We start from the raw sequence: 19,163 nt of genomic DNA, 5'->3' as shown, positions 1-19,163 counted from the left end.
CTTTCTCATCTAGCCGCCTCGAGGGTGAGTAGATGCTGTCAGCATTGGTAAGTAACCATCATATGAAAAGGTAAGTTTAACTGAAATATAAGTTTTTATGACTCAAAATTACATGCGAAAGCTAATTCATATCAATATCTTTATTTTATATAAAAATTGTGATTATCTTTACAAGCCCATATAGAGTATATATATTATGTATATATAAAAAATTGCCAAAAATAATAGCAAAATGGCGAATTTATAAAGCCTTTATAAATTCGCCATTTTGCTATTATTTTTGGCAATTTATAAATCGAATTTGTCAAAAAAAATTCAAATCTATTTTTAAACTATTGTTTGAGAGTTGATATTTGTATGTTGATGTTTGTAAACCATATTTACAGTGTACATAGCCCTAACCTTTTATGCATTTCATTTATAATTGAAATTATATTATTTTTTATTTAATTGTAATTACGTACCACGTTATAATTATTAGATACTTTTTTATTATATAAATTTAAAATGACGTCGATTGATGTTCAATAAGTATGACATCCGATTGTTTTATTTTAAATTTATATTTTTTTATTTATTTAATCATAATTATAAAGTAATGTGTCAAATATTTGATTGTTTGTTATTTTTTGATCTAAATATTTAATTAATCAAAGATATTATTCGTTACATATTTTAATTCTTAAATTAAATAATTAGACCAATAAATGTAATATTTCTTATTTCCCGAGGCGAATGCTTTTATTATTATTTCACATGTACCTATATATATTATCAGCCTCAGCTCATATATGTCTGAATATTTATATTTTTGAAAATATTTTTCATTATGTAAATATTTCGCCCGAACCTAAATCTAGCCTTGATCATCCACTTATCATATCTTGAAATATTTTATGTGTCTTAAGGAGGAACATATTTTTCATAATATATTCCTTGTTTTATATTTTTTTATGATACATATCAACAACATACATCATTCCTGGTCGCTGCTATCAAGATGACAATATATGAAGATCACCTCTAAGCACTATATAGAAATTAAGAAGCATACAAATAGCAACTTGGACAATAATAAAATCAACTTCAAGTAATCTTGTCGCTGTTGTGTGTACGTTTGGAACAGTAGTTCGTGTAACAAGACTGGATACCACCAGATGACTAATGTTTCAAACAATTTATTATAAATATAAAATATATGGATAATCCACACATTATCCATATATTATATATTTATTTCATTTGTATTTGTAATGTACTTATGACTTTATTTTATAATGCTATTTTTGAATTGTATCTTCTAATATTCCTTGAATAGGTGGCGATAAGTGCAAACAATGTATCCTTTTCATTTATTTATTTTTTCCGTTTCCATTTTATCATTATCATCTCGAATTTATACATTAACACGTTTTTTAAATGTAATATTAAAACATGGCACCCATCATGTCGACACATTTCACTCATTTCTTCTAATCACTGGCATTATCACCGAATATTTATTATCGTTGTATTGACACATTCATCATTTCTTTCATTCCGTTAATGAGTGATGATTCACTTTGATTTTCTTGAATTTCATGGTATTGGCTGATTTCGAGATATGATATCACGACGAGCCTAGACACTGTTGGACTATATGACTTTCTAACAGTTGATTGTACATTAACATCTCGCTTCCTAACCCTATTAAGCAACATGGTGGCAACTACATAGCCTATTTATTCATATTCCATTTTAAAAATCACTTCATATTACATATTGCATTTAAGAAACACCGAGCACCCATAATACCGTTTAGCTGGTTCACTTTTTTCATCATTACATTACTATAACCTTTGCGTGTTTACACATTAATATTTCTTGTTTGTTCTTTGAGATGTTCGTACGTCTTTAAGGAAACCGAAAATTTACTTTCATTGTAATCACCACGCATTCACTTACATATTTACTTCAATTTCATGTTTCATACTTATTTTAATATCAAAACGGCACCAATCATCATCATTACTTTCATACATTTCTTTATTTTTACATATATTTTCTAATGATTTCCGCTATTTTTTATTTATTTTAATTTTTTTCATTTATTTTATTATTTGATAAGAAAACAGTAAATTAACAAATGTCGATTTAATTGTAATAGATTTGTGTAATGATTTCAGTAAATATTAAAATCTGTGAAGAGAGAAAGAAGAAGCAGGTGAAGATCATTAACGAATGCTATGGGATATTTCACTTTTATGGGCCAACTGTGAAAATATACAATTTTTTTAGGTATTACATACATTTTTTAATTTCAACTTTTCATAATTTTAACATTGCTTTGTCATAGTCAGACGGTGACGCGAACACTGAATATTATTATATTATTTGACATCATTATCATTATCATAGCGAAATATATATATCGCTTTTCTTATTATTCATATTTTATATTTAGTCATAAAATAATATCATTATCATAGCGAAATATATATACATAATTCCTCCATCCGTCTGAGGTCGTCGAGGACAGTTTTGAGTTAGATCCTCCTCTCGAGAATAAGGAATTTTAATTTTTTCGATATAGTAACAGAACACAGCACAGCGTTGTGTTCCGCTACTCAACATATGAATAGAGGATTGGGCGGGAAGTATCATTTTTAGTTTAGAGGAAATAAATGTGTAAAACATTTATTTTAACTAATTTTATATTTATTCAGTTTCAGATGCACAGATGCATAGCAAGTTAGCAGTAGCAAGCCTTCCAGAGCATCATTTGGGACTCTAACTTACGTCTTAATTCTAACTTATTGTAATATATAGTTCTTATAATATATAATAATAGAAGTATAATCAGTTGAATATAAGCGAAATTGAGATTAGAAATACATACTCGTAGGTAGGTAGGTACAATAGATATATAAGTGAAAGTAAATACCAGTCAGGCTCGCCCATCGACGCTTCCGTATCAATTTTGGAAAGTTGGTATAATTTAGTAAAAAGGGAAGTACCCTATAGGTTTTGAATACACTTCTCATATCTTTTGATTACGTTGCTTCAGGTCCGTTGGGTTTTAATACCTTAACCTTGCTTTGCTACCTCGGCTTTGAGATAAATGGTCTTGACGGAGACAAAGTGATCCTATTTTACCGGTACCGGTTTTACCCTTTGAGGCAGGGAACCCTTAAAAAGGTTACTTAAGACGCACGACGTACGATTACGTTACGATTACGACGTACGATTACGTTACGATTACGACGTACGTTAAGATATAATATAATAACTATTGTATAAGTCGTATTATTGTTAATTTTCATATAAGTTTAAGAATTTAGTCGTTTTTACGTGAAAATGAAACAAACATTCATCGTCATAAACTTTCATTTTTTTTCCCATTTACAATATAAGTAGGATGTAAGATAGGTCACAGGTTCAGAACAGGTCAAGATCATCAAGAAAATCGGCAGTCGGCCATCAGCAGTGAAGTGCAAGTTGAAGAACTACGTGTTTTGAAACAAAAGGAAACAAATTATCTACTAGAAATAGATAAGCAAGGTAACTAATCTTAATTGTTCAAGCATATTTAAAAATATATATATTTTAAAGTAGTGTTGAAAAAAATTGTGTTAAGACCAGTTTGTTACCAGAGCGAGGGGCGTCGCTTACAGTTAAAATGTGCTTCTGCGCCCCGATGAGCTCTATATTTAGTTTTTATACTTGTTATTGCATATAATAATAATATTCTGAGGCTTATTTAATTTTTTTTTTCAGGGCCAGTCGTTTTGCATGGGCACTGTAAGCCGACTGGTCGTGGGTTCGATCCCCATTCGAAGAAATGAAATATTTATTTAAAATTTATATTTCCATTTCTTCGCTCTGGTGTGGAGGCAAAGGGCGGTATTGATGAAATTACATATATATAAATAATATTGTTGTTTATCTAAATGAAAGGTTGTTTTTAAAAAGGTTTTTGTTTTTAATTAATATTTTATTTATTAATGTTTAAATTTATATTCATTTACAGAATCCCAGATATATTGGGTGTTATCAACTATGTATGTGATATTTACGCAGTGCCCAACAGTACTATTTTCTTAATTCTTTTAAAGAAGTCGGAATAAAATTAACTATTAACTCAATAATATCTATTTGAGAATTCGCCAAAATGAAGCCGCTTGTGCGCATTGGTAAGTTGTTTTATTGAAGATTGATTTTATTTCTTCTTTAGAAAAGAAACAATATAATTTCTTGATAACTACGTGAAATCTATAGCTTAACAGAAAACAAAGATAAATGATTACTTTTTATATTTCCAGTAAGATTGTCTTGTACTAGCGAGATGAAACAAAAGCGTCTATAAATTAAAAAAAGTCAGGAATACGGAAAAAATAGAGAATATCAAAAAAACGTTGACACCTTTCGCTGAATATACCTAATGTTCAGAAAAGGTGATATTCCCAATTATAAAATACAGCTAATATCTTTAGTTTCTATTTTATAATAGCTTCCATTTAAAAAAATATTATTTTATTATTTAACTATTTTTTTTTTTTAACTTCTTTGATTTTGTCTCGTTACCAGGACAAGGAAATGAAAATATTTCATTTCCTGAAGTGGAAATCGAACCTACAGCCTTTGTCTGTGGCAGCTGTGAGGCTACATTAGCGCAGCGGCAACACAAGCCTTAATTTGTAAGTTAAAAAATTGCTTTTCTTTAATAACAATTACAAGACATTGAGTGCGGATAATTAACATAATGTCTCGAAAATTGGGTTTCATTCGTTGGTGCATGGAGAACAGAGTGTCTTAGAATCCCCAGATTCCCACCATGCTATATACAAGATACAGCATGACACTAAAAGGGTATTCTTTTGGTTTCCAATTGTATCATATAGAAATACATATAGAATGTAAAATGTTCTTTTCCAAAATTGTATTTTATAAAGTTAACGATATTAAGATAATGTTCATTCTATAAAATATAATTTCAGTGCATTTCCGATGATTTGTTGCCATTTTGAAAATTTTTAATAACTCGTTACTTAATGAAAATAAACGTTGTCATATCATATTTTTAAGGTAACCTCCACCATTCTTACTCCTCCTTCATTATTTTTTAATATTTTTATGTTATTTCAGATACTAGAAGAACATTAGCTATTGTAGAAGATGCTCCTGAAGAAGAGTCGCTCTACGTTCAGAAGTAGAAGAAAAGAAGACGAAAATGCAGAAGAAAGAAGAAAACTTTCAATATTATTTTAATGAATAATTATAAAGTTTTAGTAACACAAATAGTAGTAACAAGTCATCTATTCGATTTAAGCAGATATTCTTTGCCAAGTGCTGATGAAGATATTTTGCATCGATATTTAGAATTGGTATAACTTTTGACTCGCGGAAGCTACGACGTCAGTCAGTTTTAATCGTCAGCTATCATCAAAATCTACCGATTGTATAAAGAATGATTATTTATTTATATTATTTTTTAAAAAATATATCCCGTTACATAAACGTGCAACACACGGCCTGTCCAAGACACAGTCACACCCATTTTTCACGCAATTATTCTTCACGCAAACTATGTAAAGCTTAAACTATCGATAAGTGTAAGCATTTGACAATGATTGGCTCACTAGGTCTAGATGAGTGATCCCAGCTTTAGAGTAAGATGGATACCGCATTTTCATTATATTTTCATATAATAAATACCGGGCGCTACCTCCTGCCCCAGCAAAACTTCTAACCCTGATATGATTTTAAAGTAAACTATATATTTTATTTGAATATTCTTTGGCAACCCGAAACCCGTTCATCGTATGACAATAAAATGCCTTGAGTTTGTGATGGATTTTATATGTTAATTGGGGGCTTGAATCATATTGAGGTGACTGTTCGAAATTAATTCTTCTGAATCTGATTAAACAAAGACTGGGGAACGTGGTGTATCGTAGACTTCCTGATATTCTTGATTGACTTTAAACGATGCGGGATTATGCGGGATTATGCAGGATGCGGGATATGAACTGACAGACTACGCTTTGGTCACGCTTGGACAATTGATATGAAAGCAAACCAGTAGCTACAATACTTGGATAAGATCTAAGAGTAGATGTTCTTATAAACATCGTCGTGGTACGTGTGGCTGCTGGTCCTGGGGGCTGCTGTCGTTAAATAAATCCGAATTGGTTAGCTTTCACTAGCTAATACTAATATGAGTCGATGCGGACTTCAAATCAGCAATAATAAATAATTTTGTCATCTTTGAGAGAGCTTTACAACGAGTACCTTACATGTATAAAATGGAATATAAGGTCATATTTAACTTTTTTTTTAAACTTTGCTTTGGGCATGTGTCCTTTAGCATTCTATGTGTTTAATTTAAAATTTGATGTTGATTTTAGAAATCATTATTAATATGTCAGTTATATGAAGCTGTACACACATTTATTAACAATCATTAATATTTTATTTCTTCTAAACTATGTTTTCTCATAGATACCGCACTTGTGTCAAAAGCTTTTTAATTCAACCATTAGTACCAACATGACAGTTCAAAACATTTTGAATTACATGTAAAAAATTTGAAAATCGATTAATATATGAATATTTTAATAATTTAATTTCTTTTCAATTTTAATATTATGCTTGCTATCCAAAATTTTTTCGCAATTCTTCGCGTCGCGACGCTTCCGTTTCACACTATACAGACATTATATCATCATATTGCACTTACGTTCTAGTAATGTCTCTTTTCATCATATTTATGTCTCGATGTTATATTTAGTAATTTTTTTTTTGATTCCTCATAATTTTGCTACAGCAATGTTAGAGCGTCACTCATCTTACCTATGGAGACTATCGTTGACTTTTGTCATATACTATCGTATAGTACTATTTTATAGGCATATCACATTACGATTTCTACATTTTCTACTAAAGAAATTATAAAACTTACAGGGATTACAGATTTATTCTATTCTATAGTAATCTATATATTTTCATATATTATTGTTATACTACTATTCTCTTTAATACACTAGTTTTTATATTGTGTAATTATTACATATTACTGAAATTTGCTTCAAAATTGACTTTCAAGATTACAAGAAAACATATTTTATTCAAACAAGAAATAATAACCGTAGAGGCCGTCTGTAACGCGACGGTTGTGGGTTCGATCCCCACCCGAGGAAGTGAAATATTTATTTACATTTATATTTCCATTTCTTCGCTCTGGTGTCGAGAGTACACACGTAATGCTTCCAGAATTCGACGGAAAGTGGGGAACGGAGTCTCTTAACACTAGGTTCCCTCTGCCTGCTGTGTGCGGGATACTGCGTGAAGCTGATTTATTTATTTTAGGAAATAATAACGCGTATAAGTACCCAAACCTCAAACTTTATTTACTTAAAAAAAAAGTTTATTATAAAACGACATAAATATATTTCTTATCAAAGCTTTTGTAAATTTAACTACGAGGCTATAGGCGAGGTTAGAGGCTAAAAAATAAGCTTTGATTTTTCTAAATCTTATATTAATTTTGATTTTACAAAGTGTAACTTTATTTGGTATATTAAATATTACTAGCTAACTATATATTTAAAATAATATTGTAATTTCAAAGGATAGAACAATTAACAATATTTTCCAATTTTTATTTATATTTAAAAATGTAAAATCTCTGATTTAATTAAAGTATATGTAGTTTTCCAAATATAACTGTCAAAATGTGTAATTTTTTTTGTGAATGTGATAAAAAAGATCCCGCTGAGTTTCTTGCCAGTTCTTCTCAGGTCAGAGGCTTCTTTCCGAACTGGTGGTAGATTCTAACATCGTAAATAAAACATATGAAAATTAATTCTATCTTTTATTCAAAGCTATTTAGAAACCCTTTTGTTAGTAACTCTAATTTATTATTTTTACAGGCATATATTAGTTATTTGGCACTTCCAGTTAATGCCGACGAAAAAAAATTGTTCCTCCCCCCAGTACGAAAAGATTATCTCGGGTGTTTATAAAAGTCAAAGACAGATAAATATTCCAACTTGTGGCCAAAATTGCAGATATTTCCCATCAAAACATAACGGCAAGCCCATTTTGTCTTAGTGAGGCAGTGACTTAGTTGCAAACAATGAAAGTAAAATACAAATTTTACAATAAAAGAGTTATTATTACTAGTGATATATAAAAAGAGCAATATAGAAATATTTTCAGATAAACAATTAGTACCTAAGGATAGTAATCATGTCCTCGAGATGAGCGATGAACGGAGAAATTGGGCATAGCCCAATAGCCCAAATAAAAAAACTCAATCAAAAGTAGCAGTATTTTAAAAAGGGAATAAATAAAAAATGATCTATGAACGATTAAACATTTAAAACATATAAATGTTAAGAGTCATCTAGTGGCTTTACAACACTCGTAGGTATCTTACAAAACGCCTGAAGAGTCTTCACTATACCAAACTTCAGAAACGTTGTAGGTATATGCTGTTCATTAGAGATGGCGCTCTTTCTCTTTCTGTTACTCTTATCGCCAATAACTTGAGTTACGCCACTCAACACGCATTACCTGGAAAAATTCGGTGGAAAGTGTCTTTTGGTATTGTCTATTAGTATCTTTTGTACAGAACGGAGTGTATTAACACTAGGTTCCCTCTGCCTACCCTGCTGTATGCGGAGGCTTTAATTTATTCTGATAATCTGAATATACATATATAAAAAAATAAAATTAAAAACATCATATCTTCTGTACTATGACCTGATGCTACTGTATTGCACATCGTGTATTGATCTGGAGGGTATTTATAGATTATCCCAAAAAGTTCGGCCAGGCACAGAGGTATCCGTTCACGGCTGTTCTTTAATTGATATAATCTTATATTCAAATATCTTTTTTATACAGTTCTATGCTTTTCCTGTATATCATGGTAAAAGAGAACCTTGTGTCAAAATACAATTCTCCACCAGACCGTTAAAAATTGTGTGTTGGGTGGTGGAACACAACACCGGGCTTTGTTTATAGCGCTCATTTAGTTATTAAGCGAAGCGAGCGGAGCACTCTACTGGGGACTTTTTACACTCTCTGTCACCAATAGGCTCCCAAACGGTTTGACCCATTGAGATGAAATTTTGCAAGCATATAGATATGACCACGTAGATGGTTTTAGGTAAAAAATTCTAAAAATTCTATAGATTTAAGGAATAATCAAGTGACAAATTTCCCCATAGAGTTACATGTAAAAATATGTTTGTCTCCTCTGAGTAAGGCGCTCGCTAGGCGCCTGCTATACATACCGATACAGGTGGTTAGTGTAACTATAATTGTGTTAAGAAAATAATTGATCTTCGCTTCGCTAAACATGTGAACACTACCGAGATTTTGCGAGCGGAGAGTCAAAATTGAGGTCCGGTTTGCGCCCTTAGTTTATAACATTAGATTGAAAATTCATTTGGGGTCATTTAAATATAAAGATATATTTAATATTGTCATTTCATCGCTCAAATAACGAGACGAAGCACTGCGTTGAGTTTCGCCACTCAAGAATTCGGCGGAAAGTGGGGAACAGAAGTATCTTAACACTAGGTTTCCAGGTTCCATCTCCCTACGATGCTACGTGTGGGTTACAGCAATAATCTTTTTTTAGCTTCATGCTATAAAATATAATCATTGCCCCGAGTGGAGATTGAACCCACACACATTGTGTGTGCATTCAGTGGTCCACTGCGCCATAATGCACATTTTTTAAGAAAATATTTTTAATAATTATCATTAATGCTACGGAGCTCTACATTTCATATATGCACTTGTTATAGGTAATAATGATATAATAGATTAATTTGTAATTATAGCAAATTAATATACTAAGTAATTAGATCTTGGCAAATTGATTACGTATGGCTCGTTAAGCTACAAAACTTTAGACAGGTGCTTGGATCGCAGTGGTGGGTGTTCGAATCCAGCCACTTTAGAGATTAGAAACAGTAATTTGATACTTTTGGAATAACACTTTAACAATATAAAAAGTATTTAATATTTTTATTGTTTTTACAATATTATGAAGTATTTCAATACATGTTTTTTTTTAATAAAATAAGCTATTTTCAAGTTACCATAAATTACCATAACAATTACAATTTTCTAACAATCTTATATAGGTAAGTAAATGTACAAAATTTAAAGAAAGCATTTTCCTGTCCAAAGGAAAGTTTTAAGTAACCTCCGTCTATAGAAACGAACGAGAAATAATGATGTTGCTTACTTGTTTGTAAACAATGTTTGATGTTTGTTAGGATAAAGAAAAAAACAAGTGTTTTCAAATTCTGTTTAGTATTTCTTTAAAAACGGCTTTATAATATTTATTTTCAATATAGAAAAAATACGACTAAATACACCATAAAAAAATATGCTTTTGTCCTTTACCAATGGGGCAGACACGGAGAGTAAGCATAACGGATTTGGGTTCGATTTCCACTCGGAGAAACGTTTAATAGAGAATATCAAAATAATAAATTTGATAATTTGCAAAAAAAAACGCCGTTGTTTCTTCGACTCCCACTAGAGGAAATAATAGACTCTGGTGAAGAAGTGAATTCAAAATGCATTGTTCCAGAATTCAGCGGATAGTGGAGAACTGAAGTGTATCAATGGGACTGAGTGTCTAAACACTAAGTTCTCCCTGCCTACCTTGCTATGTCCAAGATATAGTGTTAGTTGATTTTTTTCTAATAATTTAATAATGAAGCGTTCACTAAAATAGAAAATTGCTGATAACATACTAGTAAAATATACACAAATTGCTTTCAGATAATCTAGAAACTTCACTTAACTTCAATTAGGCACTGCAAGTAAGTGTTTCCACTTACAGGGAAATAACCTTAGCCTGCAAATAAAGCATATTACCGCTTCTAACGTAGATTGACGTTTCCCATATTGAAAACTTAAAGTGCTTATTGATATATCGAAAACGAAACACTGGTTGTATATGCTGCCCTGCTGGTAGGCAGAGATATCTCGTTAATCATTTTCCTCCGAATTCTGGAAGCATTGCATATTGAGAAGCGTAACTTAACGTCGCACGTTGCCTCCACACCAGAGCGAAGATATGAAAATATTAAATATTTCATTTCTTAGAGTAAGGGTCGAACCCACAACCTGTCGTTTACACTTACTCTCACTCAGTCACTTGTGCCCCGGCGTTGGTTTCCGCCAAATAACAGATAATTTTCAAGATAAAGAAACAATACTTTTCTCTAAAGACAACTTGAAAGACATTTTTTTCAGCCTGCTGCCATTTTCTGTTTACCATTTCGACAAAATACATACAAAAAAGTATATGTTAGGCAAATTTATTCACTTAATTATATATAATAAAATTTTAAGGAAAATTTGCAAGTTCATACGAGATTTAGTCATGACCATAACAGTTGTCGAAGTATACAGTAGTTTGGAAATGGTTGTTAGAAGTTTCCACGCTATAAGAGCATTTCCATATAAGTTGTCTAATAAAATTTTCATCAATTTTAGTAAGGTTTTGTTTCATTATCTATATAGATAGATATATGAGATTGAAGGCACACTAAGAGAACGGGAAAACAATTATTATTTTATTAAGTGTTAATTAATATAAAATTCGTTTTATATATAATGAATCAAGTAGTTTCTATAAATATGGAGTTAATGAAAAACTTATTTCTGTTATATAATATTTTCAATTTTTTTTAAATAAAAAGTTACATATAAATATCTATTAAGTGACGGTTAAGTTATTTGCTTATAGTATGATATCACGCTGCAAGCATTTGCAGACGTGTCTGTTTTTTAATGAAATTTATATTTGTACTAGCGGACCCGGACGCGGCTACGCCTGCTTGAAATATAAGAATATAATTTCTATAGAAATATAATTTCAATCTAGATGAAATGCTAAAAGTGACTATTATATTTATTTTCATAAGGATGAATATCAAAATGATGCGGTAACGAACGCGGTCGCGTAGCGACGACGGTTGTTATTAACATGGCAGAATAAATTGCATGTCAAATTAGAAAGTATTTTAATTTATTAGTATATATGTGTAATGTAATATTATATAGCCTATAGCACTTCTGAAGAATGCAGCTTTCATACAAAACAAAAACAAAGTAAATCGATCCAGTAGATCCAGAGATCTTAGCGTTCAAACAAACAAACAAACAAACAAACTCTTCCGCTTTATTATATTAGTATAGATGAAATAGTAGAATAAATTACGCAGTTTTCTGAAATAACCTTTAATTATATATATGATAAGTAGTTTTTGTGAAGAAATCGTAGATACCTAGATATTTTTTTAGCTAACCCAACATCGTTTGAAAGAAGTGAATACAAAGAATCGGATAAATAATGGTTGCCATATCTCAACCATGGGCTGCCAGGTGTAATGTGCAGGTGTGTTATTGTATGAACAAAATTTGGAAACGGAGTGTCTTAACTCTTTTACCTCCTCTTTTATGATATACGGCACATAGAGTCCATTTAAAAAAAAAATAATCAATATAACACAGAAACAAGTTAAATAGTTGTGGGTTCGACTCCCACTCGAGGAAATAAAATATTTAATTTACCTCTGGTTTCGAGGCAAAGCGCGGAGTTCAGTTCTTGAAGAATAAAGTCTCTTCGTTACTTTAAAATTCTAACAAACTAAGAAAAATATTGAATACACATTTCAATATACTTAAATAAGAATTCTCTAAGAAAATTATTATTTAAGAATATTATTTTAAAATACTATACTGATACATAATGTTAATCATATAAAATAATTGTACAATACAAAATTTAAGTGGTGGGATTACATGTCGGCTTAATGTTGAAATCGCGACGTCCTCAATTAATAAATTATTAATTACATACATATTCGTAGTTTAAGTAGTAGCAGTTAAGTAATATTTTTAACCGACAATACCCTATTTACTTTGCTCTAATTTATTTAATTTTGTTCTAGGTGTTTCTGTGTATGCTATTTTACTAGTTGCCTTAGTACTAGTATAAGAATCGAACATTTAGAAGTGTGTATATTTTTTTTAAGTTTACGATGTGACGTATACAGCAGGGTAGGCAGAGGGAACCTAGTGCTAAGACAATACGTTCCCCGTACTACACGTCGTACGCCACTGTGCCACAGAAGCCTTTGTCTAATATGATATTAAAGCAGTATTTATTTTATACATTTTTCATTTCTAATGTCTAGGCAAAACGCAGCGTTAAGTTCCGCCACTCAGCACGCAATGCCTCCAGAATTCGACGGTAAGTGGAAAACAGGGTAACTTAACACTAGGTTCCCTCTGTCTACTCTGCTGTGTGCGGGATGTAGTGTGAAGCTGAAGCAGTGTGATTTTTTATTTAGGGATTAGGTACCGATACCGATTCGTCCTTGTTACAACAAGGACGAATCGGTATAAATATTAATTAGACGTTTTATTATACTCATCTATATATATAAAATCGATAGGTCACTTACTCATCACGAAATCTCAGTAACTACAAGTGCTAGGAATCTCAAATTTTGCATAGGAGTTACTTATTGGACGTAGGTGCTCGCTAAGACGGGAATTTGCAATATTCGATTTCTAAGGAGTTGTTTTTGGGGTCGAAAGTTTGTATGAAACTTCGTTACTACAAATGCTAGGAGTCTCAAATTTTGCATAGACGTCACTAGGACGTAGTCATGGAGACAGAAATTAATAATAACATAGTTCACGCGGGTGAAACCGCGAGCGGGCCGCTAGTACCTTATAATACTGATACTAAGACTATTAATAAAATACATTATAAAAATGGAATTAATCAATAAAAATATGATTTAGTTGAAACTAAGCTAGTTTTTTTTTCTGGACCTTTATTCTACGTAGTGTTATGACTCTCCCTTCACATCATTGCATTGTGTAGCAAAACCCAATGTCATACTTACATCAACAACGACACATACATCAAAGCGACGAAATAGAATTAATTTAACAATATAACTAATCCCCTGAATGGAGATCGAACACCAACTATCGCTAGAAAAGGGAATCTATTCATTTATCCACTGCACCACAATATATTGCAATATTCTTTAAGTAACTAACTTACTAACTTTAAGTAACACCTATATTGCAATATTCTTTAAGTAACTCGGTCACCCGAATGCTTACATTCTGTATATAATTTACATTTTATTAGAGACATGTAACAGATAATAACGGCGTAACGGGGTCTGACCGCATACCCAAACCAATCATTTGAGGTAGTCTCGGGATCCGTGACGTAGCGGATATCTCGGAGGTCGGAAGAACTATTTCGGCAGCAAGTGCCTTGCTATATCAGTTCCTGGAGTGAGACCTCCCGGACGCCCAAGTAAACGCTGGTTGGATGTCGTGATGCAGGACATGAGACCCAATGGTCTAACCACCGAGGACGTAAAAGATCGTGCAAGTAGGAAAGCAGACCCTGGAAATAGCCAGGATCAATGCCAGGAGGAAGACGACATGTAACAGTTAGAAATTAATTTTTATTTTGACCGGAAAATTATAATTACATTTGGTTATATAAAAAAATGGCAACCATTCTTTATTAGCCCAGCTACACTATGAGATAAGATTTAAGATAACTTTGTGCCAACACGTACTTGCTATGTAGTTAATTATACAGTTTATTAGATATTCTTTACTATCGCTCGAGAAATCTTAATTTTTTTTAAATTTCTTTCAAACATGTTTGAATACAAGCATGTATTCTTAGCATTAATTGTTTTATTGCAATTAACTTTTTTTTAAATATGATTTTAATCTTAAGAAAAATATTAAAATTATTATTTTTAATTATGTTTTTTTTTAAATTGGCATATTAGTTACTTACTTTGATTTCATGGACTACGGGGGCGAAAAAAACAATGTTTGTACAAGCAATATAATACCAACATAGATTTTATTATTATCCTCTAGATAGGCTAGCTAGGGTGACAATATTCTCAAATGGCTGGCAACGGCTGGATGCGAAGAGCTGAAGGTCGAGCTCAGTGGCGTGCCATTGGAGAGGCCTATATCCAGAAGTGGACGACGACAGGCTGATGATGATGATGAGTTATTATTAAAATATATAGTAATAATACTTATGTAAATAATAACAAAAACAAAGACATTGTAATAGTTTTAAGTTTTATATTTATTTTTGTAATAATAACACATAGCACTATATCATAGTTTCTAGATACGTCCATCTTCTCAAACTTTACCCGACATCATAAGTACATTGCTTAATTAATTTGTTCTTTTATTACAATTAAGTATCTAGTTAACATGAAAAGTTTTGCTAATATACAACAAAAAGTAACTACCCTTTTTCAGCATAGAATAAGAATGCAGTGTTAACACACTCCATTCTTTACTTTCCGTTCAATTTTCGGGGCACCAAATGTTTTCTGCCAGAGCGAAGAAATTATAATACACATATACATATAGCTAAGCTTTCTATATAAAATATATACATTAATTTTATTATTAAGTTAAGCTTCACTCGTCTCCTTCATATAGCAGGAAAGATAAGGAGAGCCTATTGTTAAGATTCTCTGTTCTCCATTATTAATTTAGCTACTTTCTTTAACTATTTAGCAAAAAGCTTTGATAAATCAGAATATTCTACTTATTGTTGATACATTCTTAACTATTCGACTATCTATATTGTGTACTAGATCATATAAACTGAATACAACATTTTATTTACAATTTAAGTATTATTAAGTATACATAATATATTCGTAAAACAGTATCACCACTAAAAGACAGCCACCTACCGTCCCCTGATGCTCCAAAAAAACCTGGCAATTACTTAAAATGAAACATATTAATATAAATGCTTAAAAAACACGAGTATACTAAAATTACAGTTAATCTATCTCGAGCTTCCTAAAACTCCCTTCTACAGAGACGTTGTCACCTTTAATAATATTCGTTGGTCTTCTCGATGATATGATGCCTTTAGTGCTTAAAATCTCCATTTTGTCCAAAGCGAGTAGCATCTGTCTCTTCTCTATAAGTAGTTCTCTTGTGAATTTGATCATATCCTGCAATGGTATATGACCTCCAAAGGAAGTGGGCAAACACGATATGTCCACGTGGCTTTGCATATTCTTCACATTCGTGTGTATCTGGATAATAAAGAAATATTTTTAACTGTTTAGCAGTATATTGGAAAATCCTTATTGAAACTACGAAAATGCGGGTTGCATTAGAGTTTAATTAATTTTCACATTATCTTAAGTGCTTTGCAAACATATATTATATAAATAATCCAGTAGTAAGAGCGGGCGATGCCGCAAGATGGTCGCTAGTACTAAATTAAAAAAAAACAGCTTCACTCTGTATCCCGCACACGGCAGTGTAAGCAGAGGAAACCTAGTGTTAAGATACTACGTTCCCCACTTTCCGCCTAATTCCGGAGGCATTGCGTGTTGAGTGGCGGAACTCAACGCCGGACTTTTGCCTTGGTACCAGAGCGAAGAAGTAATAATTCATTCCCCGAGTGGGATTGAACCCACAACCGCCGCGTCACAGTCACACTATTGTACCCATACGCTACGATGACCTCAACGACGGATATTTAATTATTTATTATATTTTAGTTGAATATGAAAAAGTTTTTGAATAATTTTAATGCTATATTTTTTTACAGCTTCGCCCCTTTACCCAATTGCGGGGTAAGGAGAAGGAACCCAATAGTTAAGATATTCCGTTACCCACTTTCCGCCTAATTTGTCAGACACAGCGTGTTCAGTGGCGTCTTCTCTACCAAAATAGGAAAATAAAAATATATAATCATGCCCCTAAATAAAACGAACTATATATTAATTAATTTTAGTTTAAACTACAATATGATAAACAACTCGGGGAATTAATTTGTGCCACTTCCTCTCTCCAGTATGACAAAAATATTGAATACCGCCAGTCACAAACGCTACGGTCTCTACATATCTCTTTCGCCTCGTCCACTGTCATCAACCTCTTCATAAATTAACAATAAATTTAAATCTTTTAACAATTAAAACTTTAAAAAGATATTTTTTAATTATCACAATAAAAAATACAATACTTACGTGAAGTCTTTCGCCCATTTTGGATGACACTTTGCTTGTTGCAAAGTCAATTATATATTTAAGGGCGCCCGGCACGTTGACCAGCTGGAATTCCTTGTGACGCATCGGTACTGATTGCTATAACAGACAAAAATATATTACTATATATATACATACTAGCGGCCCGCCTGGAGCTTCGCCTGCGTGAACTACTTTATTATTAATTTCTGTCTCCAAGTGACGTCCATGCAAAATTTGAGACTCCTAGCATTAGTAGTAACGAAGTTTCATACAAACTTTCAACACCAAAAACAACCCCTTACAAGTCGAATATTACAAATTCCCGTCTTAGCGAGCACCTACGTCCTATAAGTAACTCCTATGCAAAATATCAGATTCCTAGCACATGTAGTTTCTGAGATTTCGTGACGAGTGAGTGACCTTTCGATTTATATATAGAAGATATAATATTTAACTTAATATAACTTAACGTAAGTAGAGGCCAGTTATGGTTTTTGGGCTTAAGCATGTGTTCCAGATGCACAAGGTGTGGCTGTAAAATAAAATAAAAGTAGGCAGATTAATAAGTCTCCGTTCCAAAGATAAAAGACATCGTTTTGGTCGTTGTAATGAGTCTCCTAGCACTTCAGGTGATTCTTTCAACGGAATTCTAACGCAAAAACGACCATCTTCTAAACTCACAGTATGTTTTATAAAATGCTCCTCGCACATTCGTTCTTCTAACTAACTTTTGACTAACCTCTTCGAGTTGCCAAAAAACGAGATATCATTTTTCGTCACGTCATTCTCAGAGGCAGATAAAACGGGTTCATTATAAAATTATTATCTACTATTTTACTGTAATTACACACTATGGAGGACGACTTATATCGTCCATTAATAGTACCTGAGACCACCAAGTCTGGTTTCCCAAAGAATGGGATGGGCACAAATGTGCCTAAACTAATTCGAACTAGACACAAATAAGGACGTAATATAAATAAAGGTCGTCGTGGCGCAGTGGCACAAGGGTGTGATAGTAACGCGACGGTTGTGGGTTCGATCCCCACGAGGAAGTGAAACATTTAATTACGTTTATATTTCAATTTCCTTGCTCTGGTATCGAGGCAAAGCGCGGCGTTGAATTCTGCCACTCAACACGCAATGCCTCCAGAATTCGGCAGAAGTGGGGAACGGAGTGTCTTAACACTAGATTCCCTCTACCTACCCTGCTGTGTGAAAACAGCGTTAAGCAGATTTTTTTTTTATAAATAAAGATTATGACATGTTTTTATATATGTTTTAACTTGTCTATTAAGTAACTTGACGTGTCTATTACATTTTTACTCAAGAACTTTGAACATTAACGGTATACGTGTTTACAAATACTTATGATATAACCAAAATGAATCGTAGTACTTGCTTAGCAATGGTTGCTTAATAATATAATGAGATAACTGGGAGGTAAAAACTCATGTAAAAAAGCTAGATTACATTCAAATATTATTAGTTAAGATAGAATTTGCTAACTTTAACGCACTCCATTATCGATACTAATAAAAATATTTTTATTGTAAGTATAATATTTAAATAAAATAAACTGTTAATTGTATTTGCAACATTATTATCTCAGAAGCAAAATAAAGAATCATAATATACCTTAAATGATAGTTTTAATTCTATATTATTAATTATATATATATTTAATATTAAAAAGTTTTTGTCAACAGTACATGTCTCGACCTTGCATAAGGAAATAACAGGTGAAGGTTGTATTCAAAAAAGGATTGATGATACTGTCAGCGGTGCACCTCGTGAAGCATCTTTAAATATAAACAATTACTTTAGTTGTCATTTTAATTTACATAATTCTGGCTGGTATATATTTTTGGAATTTATATAATTATTAATTAAAGGCCAGGTTTAAATATTACTTTAATATGCAGTTTACAACTTGATCTGAATATAACAGATCTTAGCCAAAAGGCAGAGAAGCGATCTCTCTCTCTCTCTCTCTCTCTCGATCAAATGTAATAGCTTGTATTGATTAAACGCTGAACGGTTAGGAGCTTCTACAGAATATTT

The 19,163-nt window shown here is 31.9% G+C and overlaps 1 protein-coding gene and 1 long non-coding RNA gene across 3 annotated transcripts in view; one reads left to right on the top strand and one right to left on the bottom strand.

Moving 5' to 3' along the window:
- On the top strand, positions 1 to 7,843 carry LOC146527294 (uncharacterized). 2 transcript variants are annotated; one of them, XR_014879214.1, is made up of 6 exons: positions 1 to 2,277; positions 2,706 to 3,540; positions 4,010 to 4,172; positions 4,302 to 4,433; positions 4,567 to 4,676; positions 5,125 to 7,843. It is a non-coding gene; the product is annotated as an uncharacterized LOC146527294 (long non-coding RNA). The 2 variants fall into 2 exon arrangements; XR_014879213.1 differs by lacking the exon at positions 4,302 to 4,433 and having other exon boundaries at positions 2 to 2,277.
- Positions 7,844 to 15,151: 7,308 nt separating this feature from the next.
- Cralbp (Cellular retinaldehyde binding protein) overlaps positions 15,152 to 19,163 on the bottom strand; it is a 28,269-nt gene continuing 24,257 nt past the window's right edge. The window contains exons 6-7 of the mRNA XM_085205482.1: positions 17,100 to 17,216; positions 15,152 to 16,154 (exon numbers count right to left, since the gene is read on the bottom strand). Coding sequence (XP_085061608.1) covers positions 15,894 to 16,154; positions 17,100 to 17,216 — 378 coding nt within the window. The 3' untranslated portion in view covers positions 15,152 to 15,893. The remainder of the gene's footprint in view (positions 16,155 to 17,099; positions 17,217 to 19,163) is intronic.

The sequence above is a fragment of the Heliconius melpomene genome, chromosome 21 (assembly GCF_056956725.1).
Source record: "Heliconius melpomene rosina isolate 202511_hmr_F chromosome 21, ASM5695672v1, whole genome shotgun sequence".
NCBI lineage: Eukaryota > Metazoa > Arthropoda > Insecta > Lepidoptera > Nymphalidae > Heliconius > Heliconius melpomene.
The sequence above is the reverse complement of the archived record's forward strand: the minus strand, read 5'-3'. Positions and strand labels throughout refer to the sequence as shown.